General features: G+C 42.6%; 1 protein-coding gene across 4 annotated transcripts in view; it reads right to left on the bottom strand.

Annotated features, from left to right (window-relative positions):
• uba6 (ubiquitin like modifier activating enzyme 6) overlaps window positions 1-21,615 on the bottom strand; it is a 447,925-nt gene that overhangs the window by 93,834 nt on the left and 332,476 nt on the right. For all 4 annotated transcript variants that reach the window (XR_011889573.1, XM_072281896.1, XM_072281895.1 and 1 more), the window contains one exon: window positions 13,213-13,341. Coding sequence is in view for 3 of the 4 variants with exons in the window: in XM_072281896.1 (XP_072137997.1) it covers window positions 13,213-13,341 (129 nt within the window). In the remaining variant the exon portion in view is untranslated. The remainder of the gene's footprint in view (window positions 1-13,212; window positions 13,342-21,615) is intronic.

The following is a 21,615-nucleotide window of genomic DNA, read 5'->3' as shown; positions in this document are numbered from 1 at the left end:
TGAAGCAAAACATTCATTGAGGACCTCACCAAACTCCCCCGGACTCCAGGCACTTTTCCCTGATTCGGTCCTACACTAACTCCAGCTATCATCCAGTTCTTCACACACATGTGGAATACATTGGGGTTTTCCTTAATCCTACTTGCCAGGGTCTTCTTATGCCCACTTCTAGCTCTCCTAAGTCCATTCTTCAGCTAGAGCTCCTCTGATCCTTGCTTCCTAAAACTTAAGTAAGCTTATTTCCTCTTGAGAATCTCCTGCGCTGCTCTGAGACATCCTGGACCCTCGCACTTGGGAGGCAACACACAATCCTGAAGTCTTTTTCATGGCTACAGAATCTGCTGTCCGTTTCCCCGACTATCAAATCTCCTATTATTTTCACTCTGCCTACCTTTATCCTTCCCTGTTGTGACTCAGAGCCAGCACAATGTCACTGGCATGACTGGTCATACCCCCAGCAGTATCCAAAGGAGTATACTTTTGCTGAGGGAAATTTGCACCGCGCTGAATGGTTACTCTGCTTACTTCTCTGGGTGGTCACCCATTACGATGTGAAACTTGTACTCTGGGTAAAAGTCTCATTTATGAGCTACTGTCAGTAGTGACTGCTCCCTTCCTGTTTCTGACCTGCACACACACTGATTCAGTAGACAATCCCTTCACGACCTCCTTCCTTACTGTAGCTGTGATACTATCCATTATTCGCAGTGCCATTCGTGCTCTCCTTTTCCATTTTAAAATCTTTTTTATTAATTATTATTAAAGATCAACAAAAAATACATTAAGGTAATCAAGTCAACATGTCAATATGTACAATGAAAAATTAAATTATCAAATAACTGATTAACAAAGCTAAATAATATATCAACAATAATAAGAAAAAAGTGTTAAGAATATTTTTTTGGAAGAAAAAAAGGGAAAAAAAAAACCCCTACTAACAAAAAAAAACGAAAAAAAAAACGATTGGGAGCACAACCCCGGAGCTAAACGCCGTATAAACTTCCATGAAAGAAAAACATCAATCCACCGACTCAAATCCATTTAAACAAAAATCAGAAGGAAACCATCTTAATTAACTCAAAGCAGATGGTAGTAGTGGGGAAATGAACCCCACCTTTTCTCAAAGTCAAAGCGAGGATCAAAAGTTTGACTTCTGATTTTCTCCAAACTAAGACATAACATCACCTGAGAGAACCATTGTATCAAAGTGGGAGCAGGGGCATCATTCCATTTCAATAAAATAGCCCTTCTGGCCAATAATGTTACATGCAATTACATGTTGGTCTGATATAGAAATACCATCAATATATTGAGGGATTATACCAAACAAAACTGTCAATTTATTAGGTTGTAAATTAATTTTTAAAACTTTAGAAATTGTAGAGAAAATAGATTTTCAAAAATGTTTCAATACAGAACACGATCAAAACATATGTGTCAATGTAGCTGTCTCAGTTTTACATCTATCACACTATCAACATTAGGAAACATTTTAGACAGTCTCTCCTTTGTCAAATAGTAACAATGTACAATTTTAAATTGAATTAAAGAGTGACTGGCACAGATCGAAGAAGAGTTAGCCAACTTCAAAATTCGCAACCAATCCTCTGTTACCAAGGTCATGTTAAGCTCTCTTTCCCAATCTTGCTTAATCTTAAGGGAAGGGTAATTGTGCTGTTGTAGCAGTAAATTATAAATTTTCCCAATAAAACCTTTCACTAAAGGGTTCATTTTTAAAATAATATCTAACAGGTCAGAATCCTGTATATATGGAAAACTTCTTAAATATTCCTGTAAGAAATGTCTGACCTGAAGATATTGCAAAAAATGTGAGTACGAGAGAGAGTATTTAGATTAGATTAGATTATGAGGACACTCAGTCCTCATCTATTGTAATTTAGAAATGCATGCATTAAAAAATGATACAATGTTACTCCAGAATGATATCACAAGAAACACAGGACAAACCAAGACTAAAACTGACAAAACCACATAATTAAGACATATAGTTACAACAGTGCAAAGCGATACTGTAATTTGATAAAGAGAAGACCATGGGCACAGTAAAAAAAAGTCTCAAAGTCCCGATAGCCCCATCATGTCATGCAGACGGTAGTTCCCTGCCATGAACCTCCAAGCGCTGCAAACTTGCCGACGCAGCACCATTGGAAGCACCCGACCGCAGCAGACTCTGAGTCCGTCCGAAAACTTCGGGCCTCCAACCAGCCCTCCAATACCGAGCACTGAGCACCATCCTCTGCCGAGCGCTTCGACCTCACCCCGGCCACCGAGCAACAAGCAAAGCCGAGGACTCGGGGCCTTCCACTCCAGAGATTCTGTATCACACATAGCAGCGGCAGCGAAGCAGGCATTTCAAAAGTTTCACCAGATGTTCCTCCGTGCTCTCACGTCCATCTCCATCAAATCAAGATTGTGCACGGCACCTTACTTGACAGATAACAGACATCACCACCCCGAAGTGGCCGCTGCGAGCTGCGTCACACTGCCATCTTCTCCTCCCTAATTTCTCAAAAGACATCAATCGGTCTTCTTGGAACAGATCCATGAAGGAATAAACTCCTTTATTCCTCCAAAGAAGAAAGGTAGGATCACTTAATGAAGGTTTAAATAGATAATTTCGATAAACTAAACTAAGAAGGTTAAATTTTTTGAGATTAAAAAAATTACGAAACTGGTACCAAATTCGTAATGACTGCTTAATCACAGGAAAAAATTTAGATTAACAATTTTGGCCAGTTGTACAGGTAAAGAAGCTCCAAACAATGAGGTTAAGTGAAACTGTTTCACAGCTTTCAATTCCAAATCAGCTCAAGGTGGTCGTTCATTTTTATCAGCCCAATATAACCAAGAACACATATAACATATATTAACAGCCCAATAGTATATTCTTAAATTAGGCAGGGCAAGAAGACCGCCATCCTTTTTTAATTTTTGTAAATGATATTTTCCAATTCTTGGTCTTTTATTGTTCCAAACAAAAGATGAAATAATAGAATCAACCTGATCAAAAAACTTCTTGGTTAAAAAAATAGGGATATTTTGAAATACATATAAAAATTTTGGTAAAATCATCATTTTAACTGCATGAATTCGGCTGGCTAACGAAAGTGTAAGAGGATTCCATCTACAAAATAATTGCTTCATAAAATCCACTAAAGGAATCAGATTAGCTCTATAAAGGTCTCTATGATTTTTAGCGATAATAATACCTAAATATTTAAAAGAGTCAGTAACTTTAAAAGGAACGTCATCATATATAGAAGCAGAATCATTTAGGGGAAATAATTCACTTTTATGAAGGTTTAGCTTTTACATCCTGAAAACTTTCCAAATTCATTTAATAATTTCAATAAACTAGGAATGGATTCTTCAGGATTCGAAACATAAACTAAGAGATTGTCAGCAAAAGGGAGATCTTATGAATAGTCCCATTTATGAAAATTCCATGGATATTTTTAGCTTCACCAAGTGCAATGGCCAAGGGTTCCAACACCAAATTAAATAACAAGGCACTTAACGGACATCCATATCTCGTACCCCGTGAGTCGAAAAAAAGGAGATCTGCAATTATTAGTAATAACAGTAGCTTTTATATATCATTCTAATCCATTTTTTAAAATTAATACCAAAGTCGAATTTCTCTAAAACGTTAAAGAAGTATTTCCATTCAACTCTGTCAATTGCCTTTTCAGCATTAAGAGAAACAACACACTGGGGGGGTCTTAGAAAAGGATGAGTATATAACATTTAACTCCCGCATATTAGAGAAGGAATGACGGCCCTTTACAAAACCTGTTTGGTCTGCAGAGATAATTTTAGCTAGAATATTCTCCAGTCGATTAGCCATTATTTTTGAAAGAATTTTAGCATCCACATTTAATAATGAAATAGGTCTATATGAAGCACAGTCAGTAGGGTGACTTAAGAATTCAAGAAATAGAAGCTTCATAAAATGAGGGAGGTAACTCTCCTATCAAAAAAGAATCTTTAAGCGTTTCCAACATATATGGAGAAAGCAATTTTTCAAATTTTTTATAAAGTCCTACAGAATAACCATCCAATCCAGGAGCTTTACCAGATTGCATTGAAAGAATGGCTTTCTGAATTTCGTTTCCAGTAATAGGAGTTGAGAGTTTGTTGATCTTCAACAGAAATTCGAGAAAAATCAATCTTTTGTAAAAGGGCATTCATTTTAGAAGGATCAGCTGGAAACTGAGATTTATAAAGTTCAATGTAAAACTCTTGAAAAATTTTATTAATGTCTTCATAATTACAAGCTAAACTAACGTCTCCCTTACGAATTTTTAAAATTTGTCTTTTGCCTCTAGCTGCTTTTAATTGAGATGCTAATAGCTTATTATTTTTATCTCCAAACACATAAAATTGACTTTTCAATTTAAGCAAATTTCTTTCAATAGGATAAGTTAATAGTAAATTATGTTGTGATTGGAGTTCAATGACTGTTTAAATAAATCAATGTTAGGAGAGATTGCATAAATATTATCCAAGTCTTTAATTCTTATCTAACTCTGTCTTTGTCTGTTTCTTAAGTTTAGCTAAATAGGAGATTATCTGACCGCGCCAATATGCTTTAATTGTATCCCATATAATCAACTTCGATACATCCCCCGTATTGTTAAAAAGAAAAAAATCTTTTATCTGAGTCTCAATAAATTTGACAAAGTCCGAACTTTGTAATAAATTTTCTGGAAAACGTCAAGGCAAATTTGCAATACCGACATCATTCAATTCAAAAGCTAAGCTTAAAGGCACATGATCCGAAACAACGATAGCATCATATTCACATTTCTGGACAAAAATTGGAAATCAGCTATAAAATAATCGATTCTCGAATTTTTTTGTGAACATGTGAAAAAACAGAATAATCTCTGTCATTAGGATGTAGATGTCTCCAAATTTCAACCAGGCCATAATCGATTAAAAAAGAGTTAATAAGTGCAGCAGAGCAACTCAGAAGCCGCTGATTGGTTGAACTCTTGTCAATCAAAGGATTTAAACAATAATTAAAATCACTACCCATTAACAACATATATTCATTTAAATCCAGCAATAAAGCAAATACGTTTTTAAAAAAAGGATCATCTACATTAGGTCCACATAGACAATTTTTCTATTACAAATTGTTCCTTTAACAATTTAAAATCTACCATTAGTATCTGACACAATGTCTTCTTGAATAAATAGAATATTAGATCCCTTTGTTTTATTTTGACAAATGGCATGAAATTGAAGGCCCTTCCACATTTTAAAAAATCTATTTTGATCGCCCGTTCTGATATGCGTTTCTTGAGGGAAAATTATGTCAGGTTGGAATCGACTAATAATTTTAAAAGTCTTCTTTCACTTAATAGGATGATTCCAGCCACGTATGTTCCAACTAATAACGTTTATCTGTTTAGTTAACACATAAATACATGCATACTAACGCAGGCTGGTCAAAACTGGCGGTGATAAGTATATGCACATACAAAACACGCATGCTCCGGAACTCCGAAATGGGAAAAAATACAATAAAAAAAATTAAAATTGATCCTCCAATGAATCCTATAACTCAAAACTAACCCCAATCCTCCCAGCACCCCAAAAGCCAGAAAACCGGCAAAGAAAATGCCGAAGTGCGTCCCCATAGAAATAAGAAAAGAGGAACAGAACTCCGTGAACTGCCTGGAGTTTTAAAAGTTTTCCTTAATTCCCACCCCCTCCATTTACAAAAAAAAAACACATGGCCCTGAAATAAGAAAGCCCTGCAGAGGAAAAAAAGATGTTTACACTTAATCATTAAAAATAAACTGGGGAATACAAAAACCATCTCCAAAAACGTCAAAACAATAAAATTAAACGAAGAGAAAAATGCCTGTGTAATCTCTAACAAAGAAAAATCAGCACCATTTTCCATTTGACTTACACACGCAATAAAAGAAACTGTTTTTAGAAGAAAAACTGAAACTAATTATCTATTTACTATCAAAGAGGACAGGGAAATTTTTAATTGGGGAAAAGCAAATTATGAGGCTATAAGGCTAGAACTTGCGGGTGTGAATTGGGATGATGTTTTTGCAGGGAAATGTACTATGGACATGTGGTCAATGTTTAGAGATCTCTTGCAGGATGTAAGGGATAAATTTGTCCCGGTGAGGAAGATAAAGAATGGTAGGGTGAAGGAACTATGGGTGACAAGTGAGGTGGAAAATCTAGTCAGGTGGAAGAAGGCAGCATACATGAGGTTTAGGAAGCAAGGATCAGATGGGTCTATTGAGGAATATAGGGAAGCAAGAAAGGAGCTTAAGAAGGGTCTGAGAAGAGCAAGAAGGGGGCATGAGAAGGCCTTGGAGAGTAGGGTAAAGGAAAACCCCAAGGCAATCTTCAATTATGTGAAGAAAAAAACGATGACAGGAGTGAAGGTAGGACCGATTAGAGATAAAGGTGGGAAGATGTGCATGGAGGCTGTGGAAGTGAGCGAGGTCCTCAATGAATACTTCTCTTCGGTATTCACCAATGAGAGGGAACTTGATGATGGTGAGGACAATATGAGTGAGGTTGATGTTCTGGAGCAAGTTGATATTAAGGGAGAGGAGGTGTTGGAGTTGTTAAAGTACATTAGGACAAATAAGTCCCCGGGGCCTGACAGAATATTCCCCAGGCTGTTCCACGAGGCGAGAGAAGAGATTGCTGAGCCTCTGGCTAGGATCTTTATGTCCTCGTTGTCCACGGGAATGGTACCGGAGGATTGGAGGGAGGCGAATGTTGTTCCCTTGTTCAAAAAAGGTAGTAGGGATAGTTCGGGTAATTATTGACCAGTGAGCCTTACGTCTGTGGTGGGAAAGCTGTTGGAAAAGATTCTTAGAGATAGGATCTATAGGCATTTAGAGAATCATGGTCTGATCAGGGACAGTCAGCATGGCTTTATGAAGGGCAGATCGTGTCTAACAAGCCTGATAGAGTTCTTTGAGGAGGTGACCAGGCATATAGATGAGGGTAGTACAGTGGATGTGATCTATATGGATTTTAGTAAGGCACTTGACAAGGTTCCACACGGTAGGCTTATTCAGAAAGTTAGAAGGCATGGGATCCAGGGAAGTTTGGCCAGGTGGAATCAGAATTGGCTTGCCTGCAGAAGGCAGAGGGTGGTGGTGGAGAGAGTACACTCAGGTTGGAGGATTGTGACTAGTGGTGTCCCACAAGGATCTGTTCTGGGACCTCTACTTTTCGTGATTTTTATTAATGACTGGATGTGGGGGTAGAAGGGTGGGTTGGCAAGTTTGCAGATGACACAAAGGTTGGTGGTGTTGTAGATAGTGTAGAGGATTGTCAAAGACTGCAGAGAGACATTGATAGGATGCAGAAGTGGGCTGAGAAGTGGCAGATGGAGTTCAACCCGGAGAAGTGTGAGGTGGTACACTTTGGAAGGACAAACTCCAAGGCAGAGTACAAAGTAGATAGCAGGATACTTGGTAGTGTGGAGGAGCAGAGGGATCTCGGGGTACATGTCCACAGATCCCTGAAAGTTGCCTCACAGGTGGATAGGGTAGTTAAGAAAGCTTATGGGGTGTTAGCTTTCATAAGTCGAGGGATAGAGTTTAAGAGTCGCAATGTAATGATGCAGCTCTATAAAACTCTGGTTAGGTCACACTTGGAGTACTGTGTCCAGTTCTGGTCACCTCACTATAGGAAGGATGTGTAAGCATTGGAAAGGATACAGAGGAGATTTACCAGGATGCTGCCTGGTTTAGAGAGTATGCATTATGATCAGAGATTAAGGGAGCTAGGGCTTTACTCTTTGGAGAGAAGGAGGATGAGAGGAGACATGATAGAGGTGTACAAGATAATAAGAGGAATAGTTAGAGTGGATAGCCAACGCCTCTTCCCCAGGGCACCACTGCTCAATACAGAGGACATGGCTTTAAGGTAAGGGGTGGGAAGTTCAAGGGGGATATTAGAGGAAGGTTTTTTACTCAGAGAGTGGTTGGTGCGTGGAATGCACTGCCTGAGTCAGTGGTGGAGACAGATACACTAGTGAAGCTTAAGAGACTACTAGACAGGTATATGGAGGAATCTAAGGTGGGGGCTTATATGGGAGGCAGGGTTTGAGGGTCGGCACAACATTGTGGGCCGAAGGGCCTGTACTGTGCTGTACTATTCTATGTAAGCACTCCTTGCTATATATAAAAGAAAAGTCCTTATAAACTATGAAACCTATCACTTAATTAACGAAAAAAAGGGGGATAGAAACAAATAATCAAACCGGTTAACCATCTGTCTGCTGTGTTAATTCACTCAGTATACCAAACAGATTTCGGAAAAGTCATTCATCAGTCAGATCAAGAAGTTCACATCTTCTTTAAATGGTCCATCGATCAAAGGACATCTTCAACCTATCAGAGATCTTCAAAGCTTGTTTTCTTTCAGAAAATAACAGTTATTCATTAGAGCTAAAGCCATTCAAACCTCAGCCACCTCCAGAATAGAATTAACATAGTCCAATGCCACTTTGGGATCCAGAAAAACACGTGGAGTCGAATCTTTAGGAAATAATTTTAATCGGGCTGGATAGCAAAGTGATGGGAATAATCCCTTATCATAGGCTATCTTCATAGCTGGAACGAATTTGAACCACTGTTCCATAACTTCCTGTGGATAATCTTCATAAAAATGAATCTCGGAATCCTTAAATTTAAAAACTCTATGTTTCCTTGCATATTTCATGATTTGGTCTTTAACTTTGAAACGAAGAAAGCAGACCAAAACTGACCTTGGTTTATTCGGATCTTGATTCAAGATTCAAGATTCAAAAAACTTTATTGTCATTCTAACCGTACATCAGCTCTGCAGGGCAGAATGAGACAGCGTTTCTCAGGAGCAGTGCAATCATAACATAACAAACGCAACACTAAATAATAAACATAACAATAAATAGTAAAACACAACAGCCACAAGTCAGTTAAAATCAAGTTATAAGTGTCCAAAGCAGAGTCAGGTAGAGCAGCTATTTAGCAGTCTGACTGCCTGTGGGAGGAAGCTGTTTAGTAGCCTTGTGGTTTTAGTTTTGATGCTCCTGTAACGTTTGCCTGATGGCAGAAGAACAAACAGTTCATGGAGAGGGTGTGAGGGGTCTTTAATGATGTACCGTGTCTTCTGGAGGCATCGACTCTGAAAGAGGTCTTGGACAGAAGGCAGGGAGACCCCAATAACCTTCTCTGCTCCCCTAACCACCCTCTGCAAGGCTTTTTTGTCGACAGCACTGCAGCTGGAGTACCAGGTTGTGATGCAAAAGGTCAGCATACTCTCAACCACGCCTCTGTAGAATGTCGTTAAGATGGTAGTGTGGAGTGATGCTTGTTTAAGCTTCCTCAGAAAGTGCAATCTCTGCTGGGCCCATTTCACAATCCCAGTGGTGTTCCTGGACCAGGTGAGATTTCGAAGTGAAAATTCTATGCGCTCTTTAAATATCGGGAGGCTGAGGTTAAAAAAATATCCGGAAACAGAGATTGAAACAAATTAGCAAGATAGTCCAATAAATCCCCACTCTTAGATCCTTCCTTCAATCCAACAATTTGAATATTATTCCGACGAGATCTTGCTTCCAGATCGATAATCTTATGTTGACACTGTTCCAAGCGGGCTGAAATATCCGCTATCTGACGCTTCGACTCTTTAAGTTCAGAATTCAAGGAAATAATATTTCCCTCTACAAATTGAAAACTCTGTTGAAACGACTTCATCTCAGAAGTGTTGTTATCTATTTTCTTGTCGAGAGTCATCAACGCATGTTCTAAATGCTCAGCCCAAACAGGCATATCTTCTGATTTTTCTTTCGAAGTTTTTCCCTTTCCACCGCTGGATTCAGAGAGCTGCTTTCCACTTCTTAAAGATTGTGACATAATAACAACTATTCTCCTCTAAGATCCGACAAATAAAAGTTAAAAATTCAGAGTTTAAACTGGGGAAAAGGAAGAATTAAACGCAGCCACACAAAACTGTGTGTCACTCCATAGGGCAGCAGGTGGAGTCCTCCTGCTCTTCTTTTACCTCTCTCCTTGTCCCTTATGAAGCATCAAAACCCCAGTGTGTATGGCAGCTACTGAAGCCCTTGGTGTCCCTAAGTCCTGACGAAGGGTCTTGGCCGGAAACGTTGACTGTACCTCTTGCTAGAGATGCTGCCTGACCTGCTGCGTTCACCAGCAACTTTGATGGTGTCCCTAAGTTCAGGTTTAGCTCGTCTTTTTTATTTATAGATTTTATTTTCTCCGGAAGAGATCTCAATGATCCACAAATCTGAAAATATGCCCCCTGCAAAATTCCTCAGCCATATATTCTCCTGAATGAGCCACAAGTCATCCAGGTGCAGCTCCGTAAGGAGATGCAGCTCAGTGCAACTTATACAGATGTAGTTATCAGGGACACTGGAGGTCTCCCACAACTGCCACAGCTGACATGAACATACCACTAAACCTGAACCCATTTTCACTACACTAGCTGGGCACTACTAGACAAAGAAAGAAGAAAACTTACCAAAGTCTTACCTTAGTTTCAGCTGCTTCTTGCCGAAACTTCTTACACCAAAGTCTCAAACCCTCCACTCTAACACCCGCCCACTAACAACATGGCCACTCTCACAATGGCCACTCTGCTTAAACCTGACCTCTTTTTATTGGCCCTTGCCACGTGCCTAATTAACCTGTAATCTCAGAATATCCTGACTGATGCTGCTCGCTTTCTTCACACACTGTGAATTACATCATTTGTGTCAACACCAACACAATCTGAAGATGTGCTGGGGTCAGCTGCAAATGTCACCATACTTCCAGCACCAACATAGCATGCAACTTACTAAACTGTACATCTTTGGAACTTGGCAGGAAACCGGAGCATCTGGAGGAAATCCTCACGGTCACAGAGAGAATGTACAAATTCTGAACAGGCAGCAGTGAGAAATGAACCTTGATTGCTGGTGGTGTTACCGTTACGTTAACTATTGTGCTAACACACAGTCCAAGTAAACATCTCAGTCAACACAGAAGAGGAATAGATGTTAAAAACCTCAGTAATCTCCTTTAGCTCCACACACTGGTCTCACTGATGATCTTTTAAAGAAGCTAGTCTCTCGCTAATTACCCTTTAACTGTTAATATAAACTCTTCGGATTATCTTTATCTCTGCCTGCTAAATCCACTGCATACCATTTTCCCCCTTCTTATTTCCCTGTTAAGCCTGGTCTTAAAGATCTTATATTCATCAAGGAATTCATTTATACCTAGCGGCCAAAATATCCACTTTTTTCCTTACCAGAGCCTTTGTATCTTTTACAAGAGAAAATCTGCAGATGCAACACAACACACACAAAATGCAGCAGGCCAGGCAGCATCTATGGAAAAGAGATTTATAAGGATCTTGCCTGGATTGGGGAGCATGCCTTATGAGAACAGGTTGAGTGAACTCGGCCTTATCTCCTTGGAATGACAGAGGATGAGAGGTGACTTGATAGAGGGGTATAAGATAATGTGGCATTGATCGTGTGGATAGTCAGAGGTTTTTTCCCAGGGCTGAAATGGTTGCCACAAGAGGACACAGGTTTAAGGTGCTGGGGAATAGGTACAGAGGAGATGTCGGGGCTAAGTTTTTAACTCAGAGAGTGGTGAGTGCATGGAATGGGCTGCCGGCAACAGTGGTGGAAGCAGATACGATAGGGTCTTTTAAGAGACTTTTGGATAGGTACATGGAGCTTAGAAAAGTAGAGGGCTTTAGGTAAGCTTAGTAATTTCTAAGGTAGAGACATGTTCGGCACAACTTTGTGGGCCAAAGGGCCTGTATTGTGCTGCAGGTTTTCTAGTTCTATGTTTCTAAGAGTAAAAAGCTGAAGTTTTGGCCAAGAACCTTCATCAGCGCAGTCCTGCCTGGCCTGCCGAGCTCCTCCAGCATTTTCCGTATGTTCCTTTGTGTTCCCTGTCAGCTAACGTTAGCTGAATTTAGTATGTCTACCCTTCACCGTAACAAGAACATGCTGCTCCTGGACTCCTGATCTGAGAGATTTAGGCTATGATCCCAATCTAGGCAAATGGGACTGGTTCGCTGGACAACAGTCGGCATGGATGAGTTTGGCTGTTTTAATGCTGTATGACTCCAGGACTCTACTATTCACCCTCCCTGCATTCTTATCTAAATCACTTATATACAGGAATCCCATAACACACCATATTGGCAGCAGACTTCCACTACTATCCTCTGCCTTTGAACATGAAACAAATTTTGATTCTAGTTTGTATAACATGTTGGATCCCATGTGCACAAACTTTCTGGACCTGCTACCAGGACCTAATCAAAAGCCTTGCTAAAATCATGAATACCAAGCCTACTTCTGACAGAAATCAGGAAACGAGTGCACAAAAGAGGGAACATATTAAAGAGGTAATGCACGACAGCAAGGCTGGGGAGCATCTTATTGCCAGGACAACACAAGTAGAGGATGAAGTGCAGGGCAGAGAAATGTGAAGTAAGTGGTAATGTTAGTTATAATTTTCAAACATTATTTAGAATGGTCTTAAAACTCAATTGGAGTGGAGCCCCTAAGGTGACTGGATGTCACGGAACGTCCTTCCGGCAGCTCCTGCAGCCAAGCTGGTGTCAAACGTATTGCTTCATAAGCTTTCCTGGTGAGGCCGAGAGGGGGATCTTGATGACTGGTCATCTCAGGATCTCCATACCTTCCGCCCAGGTTAGTGATGATGATCATCGCCTTCAAGACAGATGGATGCTAACCACCACCACCAAAACTCAATTGATATACATATCAATATATCACACAAGAACACACAGCTGTGCAATGGCTCATAGCATGAAAGAACTAAGATCAATCCTGATCTCTGGCGCTGTCGGTACGATGCTTGCATATTCTCCCTGAGACCATGCCAGGTTTATCTGGGTGCTTGAACCTCCTCCCACATCCCATTGACAGTTTCCTCTACAGAATTCACACGCAATTGATGAGAAAGTGGGAGAATAAAGATGGAATTAATGCAAGATGAATGTAAATGGGTGCCTGATACTCAGCATGGACTTGGTGGGCCAAAGGGCCTGTTTCCACATGGTATCTCTCTATGCAATGAGATTTAAATTCAGAACATATCCTGAAATAACTTGTGTACATACTGATGGACTGGATGACTACTACCTTACCTTATGATGGAAATATTTTTCAAACTTTACTCGTGCCAGAGACACACACTGATGCCAGTCTGTAGGCCATCTATTAAGTAGTTTAATTGCTTGAAATGATCCTTCTAAACTCTCTCCATTTACCATTCTCTGAAAAGTAAAGAGAAAAAACAACTATTTATCTCCTTTCACTTAGATTTGCAATTCATAGCAAATAAACTCTTACACTACGAACAGAATATGGAATGCAGCAGATAGTCACACTTTTTAAATACATTACTCACAAAACTAAGCATACCGGTAATTATCACTTATCATTGCTAAACTAAAGACATGATGTAAATATAAGAACAAATGGATTGCGAATTCAATGAAGAATGTACCAGGAGAATGGGATCTTCTATTCGGCTTGGCTCTGTGAATTCATATTTGCTTTGAGCTGAAATTTACAATGTCAAACTTAACTTTTAAGTTTAAGATTGGCTGATTTTGTGGTTCTTTGCTGATGCTCAAAATAAGACCTGTTGATTATAATCAGTGACTAGGCAACCACTGCACAAGTTAGTTCACAGTTGCTATCAAAGTGTAACATCGAGCCAGATATGGTTCAACTGGCTGACAGGTAACTGGTCATGTTCTGGATAATGATCTGTGATATCAGATCATATCGAATTCGGGGGAGTTAGCGAGGTGGATTCAGAATTGCCTCAATGACAGCAAGCAGAGGGCTGATTCACCAATGAGAGACCTGCGACTAGTTGCCTACACCAGAAGTCACCAGAGACCTCTTTGGGAGCAGCCGATGTGTGAGTGGGCTGGTGTTGGAGCGGAGGGTTTGAGGCTTTGGCTCGAAGAGGCAAAGGCTAAGGTAACTTCCTTTGTCCATTACTCCATAGCTCGTGCAGTGAGAATGGGTACAGGGTCAGAGGTGTGACATGTAGAAAGTCTGGGCAATTTCCTGTCTCCCTGATAACAACATCAGCATGAAGTACATCCAATTGCAACCCTTTACAAACCATATGAGGGAATTGGAATTTCAGCTAGATGGCCTTCGGCTCATACAGGAGAATGAGGAAGTGACAGATAGGAGCGACAGAGAGGTAGACACTCCAATGTTGCAGGAGGCAGGTAGCTGGGTGACCAATTAGTAGAGGGAAAAAGTTATAGGTAGACACAGCAGAGTTCCACTGAATAATGAGATAATGCAGGGGGGTGGGGGGAAACAACCTAACATGGGGAAGATGCAGTGACCAGGTCTCCGCCACTGAGTTTGGCTCTTTGGCTGAGAAGGGAAGGGGGGAAGAAGTACAGTGGTGATATTCCAGTCAAGGTGGCACCAGTATACAATGCTCCCTTGGTCGATATCTTCCAGATATATCTGAAACACGAGGAATTCTGCAGATGCTGGAAATTCAAGCAATACACATCAAAGTTGCTGGTGAACGCAGCAGGCCAAGCAGCATCTCTAGGAAGAGGTACAATCGATGTTTCGGGGCCGGGACCCTTCATCAGGACTAACAAAAGGAAGAGCTATGTAAGAGATTTGAAAGTGGGAGGGGGAGGGGGAGATCCAAAATGATAGGAGAAGACAGGAGGGGGAGGGATGGAGCCAAGAGCTGGACAGGTGATTGGCAAAAGGGATATGAGAGGATCATGGGAGGCCCAGGGAGAAGGAAAAGGGGGAGGGGGGAAAAACCCAGAGGGTGGGCAAGGAGTATAGTGAGAGGGACAAAAAGGAGAGAGAGAGAAAGAATGTGCATATATAAATAAATAATGGATGGGGCACGAGGGGGAGGTGGGGCATTAGCGGAAGTTTGAGAAGTCAATGTTCATGCCATCAGGTTGGAGGCTACCCAGACGGAATATAAGGTGTTGTTCCTCCAACCTGAGTGTGGCTTCATCTTTACAGTAGAGGAGGCCGTGGATAGACACATCAGAATGGGAATGGGACGTGGAATTAAAATGTGTGGCCACTGGGAGATCCTGCTTTCTCTGGCGGACAGAGTGTAGCTGTTCAGCGAAACGAGATGAAGCCACTCTCAGGTTGGAGGAACAACACCTTATATTCTGGCTGGGTAGCCTCCAACCTGATGGCATGAACCTTGACTTCTCAAACTTCTGCAAACGCCCCACCTCCCCCTCGTACCCCATCCGTTATTTATTTATATACACACATTCTTTCTCTCTCTCTTTTTCTCCCTCTGTCCCTCTCACTATACCCCTTGCCCATCCTCTGGGTTTCCCCCCCTCCTCCTTTTCTTTCTCCCTGGGCCTCCTGTCCCATGATCCTCTCATATTCCTTTTGCCAATCACCTGTCCAGCTCTTGGCTCCATCCCTCCCCATCCTGTCTTCTCCTATCATTTTGGATCTCCCCCTCCCCCTCCCACTTTCAAATCTCTTACTAGCTCTTCCTTCAGTTAGTCCTGATGAAGGGTCCTGGCCCGAAACATCGACTGTACCTCTTCCTAGAGATGCTGCCTGGCCTGCTGCGTTCACCAGCAACTTTGATGTGTGTTCCTTGAAAATATCTTTTTACTTCTTTTGTCTGTTTTTCACCTTAAGTGTGTCTTTGGGACTGTTACAGCCTGCAATTTACAGTTTCGAGATGTTTGAGTGATCCAGTGCTTTGCTGTCTCCAGGATGATTCCAGGAAGTGAGTGCGTACTTGGATAGCTTCGATGTGAAAAAATGCGTGAGCTGATGTTCGACTTCATTTCACCAATTAAAGTGCAAACGTTAATTGCCAATTTAATTTTTGAGGAAGATTGAGACATTGAGGCGAATGTGAAAGGCAAATGAGAGTTCCTTTTGACTTCGCTGGAGAAGGAATCTGTGAGCAGGTAGGCCTTTCTGCCTCATACGGAGTCCCGCTCTTTCAATGAATGTTGGTAAAGGCATAGGATGGTATTGTGGTTCTGCATTTATGGATTGGACTATGGCATTTGTGGACATTTTCACACTTAAGGTTTTTGTATTCTGTATTTTTATTAGCTGTTCCTTTTCCGTTTTGTTGCGTGAGGGGAGGGTGACGGTTTTAATATTCTGTGTTTTTTTTATTGCCCATTCCTTTTCCGTTTTGTTGTGTGGGGGGGGTTGTGGGTTGATGTTCTGTTAGTCTTTTTTGCAGGGGAGGGGTTATTTCTTGGGGGGAGGGAGTCAATGTTCCTGTTCTGTTTTGTGTGGGGGGGGGAGTGGGGGTTTTGGGGGGTTGATAATTGGAATACTGTTCTTTTTTGTGCCACAGGGCAGAGAACTGGGTGGATTTGATACTTCTCTCTGAATGACTTTCATGTTCTTTCTTTCGTGGCTATCTGGAGAAGACAAATTTTAGAGTTATGTATGGATGCGTGCTTTGATAAAGGATTGAATAGTTAGAGGCACAGACAGGAGATTCTGTGGACGTGAGACACACATGGATAGTACCTTGCCTCCCAGGGATGTCTCAGATTTGGTGCACAGCATTCTGAAGGGGCAGGGTGAGAAGACAGAAGTTATGGCATATATTAGTACCAACAACATAGGAAGGAAAAATGGATGAAGTCGTTGAGTGAAGTACTGTGCAGACACAACAGAAGCATTCCCGAGTAGGTCCAGCGAACAGCTTCAAAAAGCAGCAAGCTTTTCAAGGGGAGTCATTGACTGGAGTACTGCACAGATGCAACAGAAGTGTTTCCATGCAGGTCCAGTGAAGAGCTTTAAAAACCCAGTCTCCAAAACAAAAAAGAAGGGCACTGCATAGAGGAGCAGTCATCGTGGGAGCGGTCATCATTGGAGTTGTCTGAGTCTGTCACAACGGGCTGCTGGGAACGGACCCAAATGCGATACACAGACACTGAAGCACAAGTAACAGGACTTGACTCGAGTAGGGACATGACAGGATTCAGGCAGGGAGCAGGGACAAGAACGCAGACCTGGGCTAGGGAAAGCGGGACCAGACCTAGAAACCATGGACTAGGAGACAAGGCTTTGACTCCAAGCCAGAGACTGGACAAGGACCCAGAACCTGGGTCTTGCCTTGGGCTCGGTCCCCAGAACCAGGCAAGGACATGACATGGCTTCAGGACAGGACATGGCTGGGGTCTTGGGCCTTGAGGCTGGAGCCTGGAGGCCGGCTGGGGTCTTGGGCCTTGAGGCTGGAGCCTGGAGGCCGGCTGGGGTCTTGGGCCTTGAGGCTGGAGCCTGGAGGCCGGCTGGGGTCTTGGGCCTTGAGGCTGGAGCCTGGAGGCCGGCTGGGAACTGAACATCAACATAGTGCCGGGACTTGTCCTTTGAAAAGCCGGGACTCATCGTTAACACGACACCAAGATGAGACAGGACAGTACGTACACATAGAGCTGGGACTTATACTTAGACAAGCCGGGACTCAACCTCTTCACACCAAGGTGGGACAGGTCCACCTGCTGGGTAATGGCAGAACAGCCAGACTTACCCAACAGAGGCAAAGACAAGACAAGACAAGACATGTCCCCCCAGAGGGCAATGGCAGAACAGCCTGACTTACCCCATGGAGATGAGGACAAGACAAGACAGATTCCCCCACAGGGCAACAGCAAAACGGCCTGACTTACCCCACGGAGGCGAGGACAAGAAGAGACAAACACCAAAGAACAACAGACAGTTCCATCTCTGCTTCAGGGTTTCCCCGAGTCACAGTTACAGCCAACAACCTCTGCTGGCTATGGAAACAGCCGGATCCCTACCTAGCTCAGAGTGGCTGACGGCCACTCAGCTGGCCCGGGAAACAGCTGGATCCATACCACAAAGACTACTCCAACGAGTGGCAACAAGGCTCCATGAAGCAGTGGTCCTTCAACCAGGCCTAGAGGTGACAAATGGTTTCACTAGCCTTCCATCAGCAGGTTACTCCAAGGGGGACTGACGAGACAAAACAGCAGCCCACACTCAACCCCAAGGCTACTTATATTCCAAGCCTCGAGATGGGAATCAGGTGCCTATGATTCACTCACCCAAACGAGGAACAGCTGGAAGACCCGGGGTCCTGAGTCTACAGACCGCACCGTGAACCGGAGTGCGGACTTCATAGACCGGACCATGACAGAGTCAGAGTAGTGTTTTGGCTTAACAGGGCTTCGGCGAGGAAAGGTGGCGGCAAGGTTAGTAGGTAAGTTCATTCCTTATTTATTTTCTTATTTACCTCTTGAGAGAATAGGGGGTAAATCTGCAGAGCAACTGTTCTGTTCTGGGTGTCAGATCAGAAGACAGATAAATGCATGACTGTCAGGAGAGAGAAGGGAGAACATCAGGTAGCGGACAGCACCTCTGTGGCTGTCCCACTCAATAACAAGTACTCCATTTTGAGTACTGTTGGCAGGGGATGCAAGGGGAGAGCGTGGAAACAACCTATCTGGGTGAAGCTACAGTGGCTGTACCTCTGGCACTGAGTCTGGCCCTGTGGCTCAGACAGGCAGAAAACTGAAGAGGATAGCAGCAGTAACAGGGGACTCTACAGTTAGGGGGACAGATAGGTGATTTCTGTGGTTGCAGAAAAGAAACATGGATGGCAGTTTTCCTCCCAGATGCCTGGGTCCGCAATGCTTCTGAATGTGACCACGATATCCTGAACAGGGACAGGGAGCAGCCAGATGTCGCAGTACGTATGGATCTGGGGTTGGGAGGATGAAGAGCTTTAAGCTCCTTGGCATAAACATCACCGAGGATCTTACATGGTCTGTAGATATCAGCTCTGTGGTGAAAAAGGCACAGCAGCGCTTCTTTCACCTCAGATGGTTCAAGAAGTTTGGTATGGCTCCCCAAATTCGAAGAATTTTCTACAGGGGCATGATTGAGAGCATCCTGACTGGCTACATCACTATCTGGTATGGGAGCTGTATTTCCCTCAATCGCAGTGCTCTGCAGAGAGTGGTACGGGCAACCCAGTGCATCTGTAGATGTGAACTTCCCAGTATTCAGGGCATTTACAAGGACAGGTGTGTAAAAAGGGCCTGAAGGATTATTAGGGACCCGAGTCACCCCAACAACTGACTGTCCAGCTGCTACCATCCAGGAAATGGTACCGCAGCATAAAAGCCAGGACCAACAAGCTCCGGTACAGCTTCTTCCATCAGGCCATCAGACTGATTAATTCATGCTGACACAACTGTATTTCTATGTTACATTGACTATCTTGTTGTACATATTTACTATAAATTACTATACTTGCCCATTTAGACAGAGATGTAACGTAAAGATTTATACTCCTCATGTATATGAAGGACGTAAGTGATGAAGTCAATTCAATTCACATATTGGTACCAATGACATAGGTAGAAAAAGGGAGGAGGTCCTGAAAACAGAATACAAGAAGTTGGAAAGGAAGCTGAGAAGCAGGACCTCCAGGGTAATAATCTCAGTGTTGCTACCTGTGCCATGTGACAGCGAGGATAGGAATAGAAGGAGGTGACAGATAAATGCGTGGCTGAAGAATTGGAGCAATGGACAGGGATTCAAATTCGGACCTCTCCTGATGCAGATGGGACCTGTACAAAAGGAACAGCTTGCACTTGAATCAGAGGGGGACCAGTATCCTTGCGGGCAGATTTGCTAAAGCTGTTGGGAGTGGTTTTAACTAATATGGCAGGGGGATGGGAAACAGTTTGATAGAGCTGAGGATGAGCCAGCAGGTTTACAAGTAGATGATGTAATATGAATGTAAGGAAGGACAAGCCAATGATAGGGTACAACTGCAGAATGAGCAAAGAGTTAAGTCGGACCACAAAGGAAAAATCCAAAAGGGTGAAGAATGCATGACTGAAGGTGCTGTATTTAAATGCGCGGAGCATTCAGAATAAGGTGGACGAACTTGTGGTGCAATTAGAGATTGGTCGGTATGATGTTGTGGGCATCACTGAGTCGTGGATGAAAGAAGGCCATAGTTGGGAGCTTAACATCAAAGGACATACTTAGTATCGGAAGAACAGGCAGGAAGGCATAGGCGGTGGTGTGGTTCTGTTGGTGAGAGATGGAATTACATCTTTAGAAAGAGGTGACATAGGGCCAAAGAATATTGAATCTTTGTGGGTGGAATTAAGATATTACAAGAGTAAAAAAAAAATCATGGGAATTATATATAGGCCTCCAAATAGTAGCCAAGATGTGGGGTTGAGATAGCAAAGGGAGCTGGAAAAGGCATGTCATAAGGGAATGTCACAATTGTATTGGGGGACTTCAATATGCAAGGTGATTGGGAAAATCAGGCTGGTGTTGGACCACAAGGGAGGGCATTTATTGAATGCCTATGAGGTGGCTTTTTAGAGCAGCTTGTGCTTGAGCCAATGAGGGGAAAGGCTATCTCAGATTGGCTGTTGGGGAGCATAAAAGTAAAGGAACCCTTAGGAGCCAGTAATCATAATATGATTGAATTCATACTGCAATTTGAGAGGGAGAAGCATAAGTCACATGTATCAGTATCGCAATGGATTGAAGGAATTACAGAGGCATGAGAGAGGAGCTTGCCCAGGTAGATTGGAGGGGGATACTGGTGGGGATGTCGGCAGAGCAGAGATAGTTGAAGTTTCTGGGTATAGTTCACAAGACACAAGACAGATATATCCCACAGAAGTTGTTCTCAAATGGCAGGGTGGGGCAACTGCGGCTAACAAGGGAAGTTAAGGACTGCATAAAAGCCAAGGAAAGAGCATATAAGGTAGCAAAAGTGAATGGGGAGTTGGATGATTGAGAAGTTTTCAGAATCAAACAAAAGGCAACTGAAAAAGCTATAAGAAGGGTAAAGATAAAATATGAGGGCCAACTAGCTGATAATATAAAGCAGGATACTACAAGATTTTAGTTAAATACAGAGTAAAAGGGAGGTGAGAGTTGATATTGTACCACTGGAAAATGATGCTGGTGAGGTAGCAATGGGGTACAAAAAAATGGCAGATGAACTTAATAAGTACTTTGCTTCAGTCTTTACTGTGGAAAACACCAGTTGTATGGCAGAGGTTTGTGAGTGTAAGGGTGCAGGCGTATGTGCCATTGGTATTACAAAGGAAAAAGTGCCAGGCAAACTCAATAGGTCTTAAGGTGGGTAAGTCACCTGGACCAGATGGACTACATCCCAGAGTCCTGAGAAGGTTGCTGAAGAGATAATAAATGCATTGGTCATGATCTTCCACGAATCATTTGATTCTGGCATGGTCCCGGAGGACTGGAAAAGTGCAAATGTCATTCCACTCTTTAAGACAGACTAATGTGGCAGGAGCAGGCTGCAGCATTGAGAGTTCTCGCAGTTCCGTGGCGCTTGATTAAAAGCAGAGTTTAGCAGGCATTCAGACCCATCCTGATGGCCCATTCAGTGGCAGGAGCAGGCCACAGTAGTGAGGGTTCTTGCAGTTTGGCAACGTTGTTTAAAAGGAGAGTTTTGCAGGCATTCAGACTCATTCTGACAGGCCAATCAGTGGAGG

This window comes from Mobula birostris, chromosome 17 (genome assembly GCF_030028105.1).
Source record: "Mobula birostris isolate sMobBir1 chromosome 17, sMobBir1.hap1, whole genome shotgun sequence".
NCBI lineage: Eukaryota > Metazoa > Chordata > Chondrichthyes > Myliobatiformes > Myliobatidae > Mobula > Mobula birostris.
The sequence above is the reverse complement of the archived record's forward strand: the minus strand, read 5'-3'. Positions and strand labels throughout refer to the sequence as shown.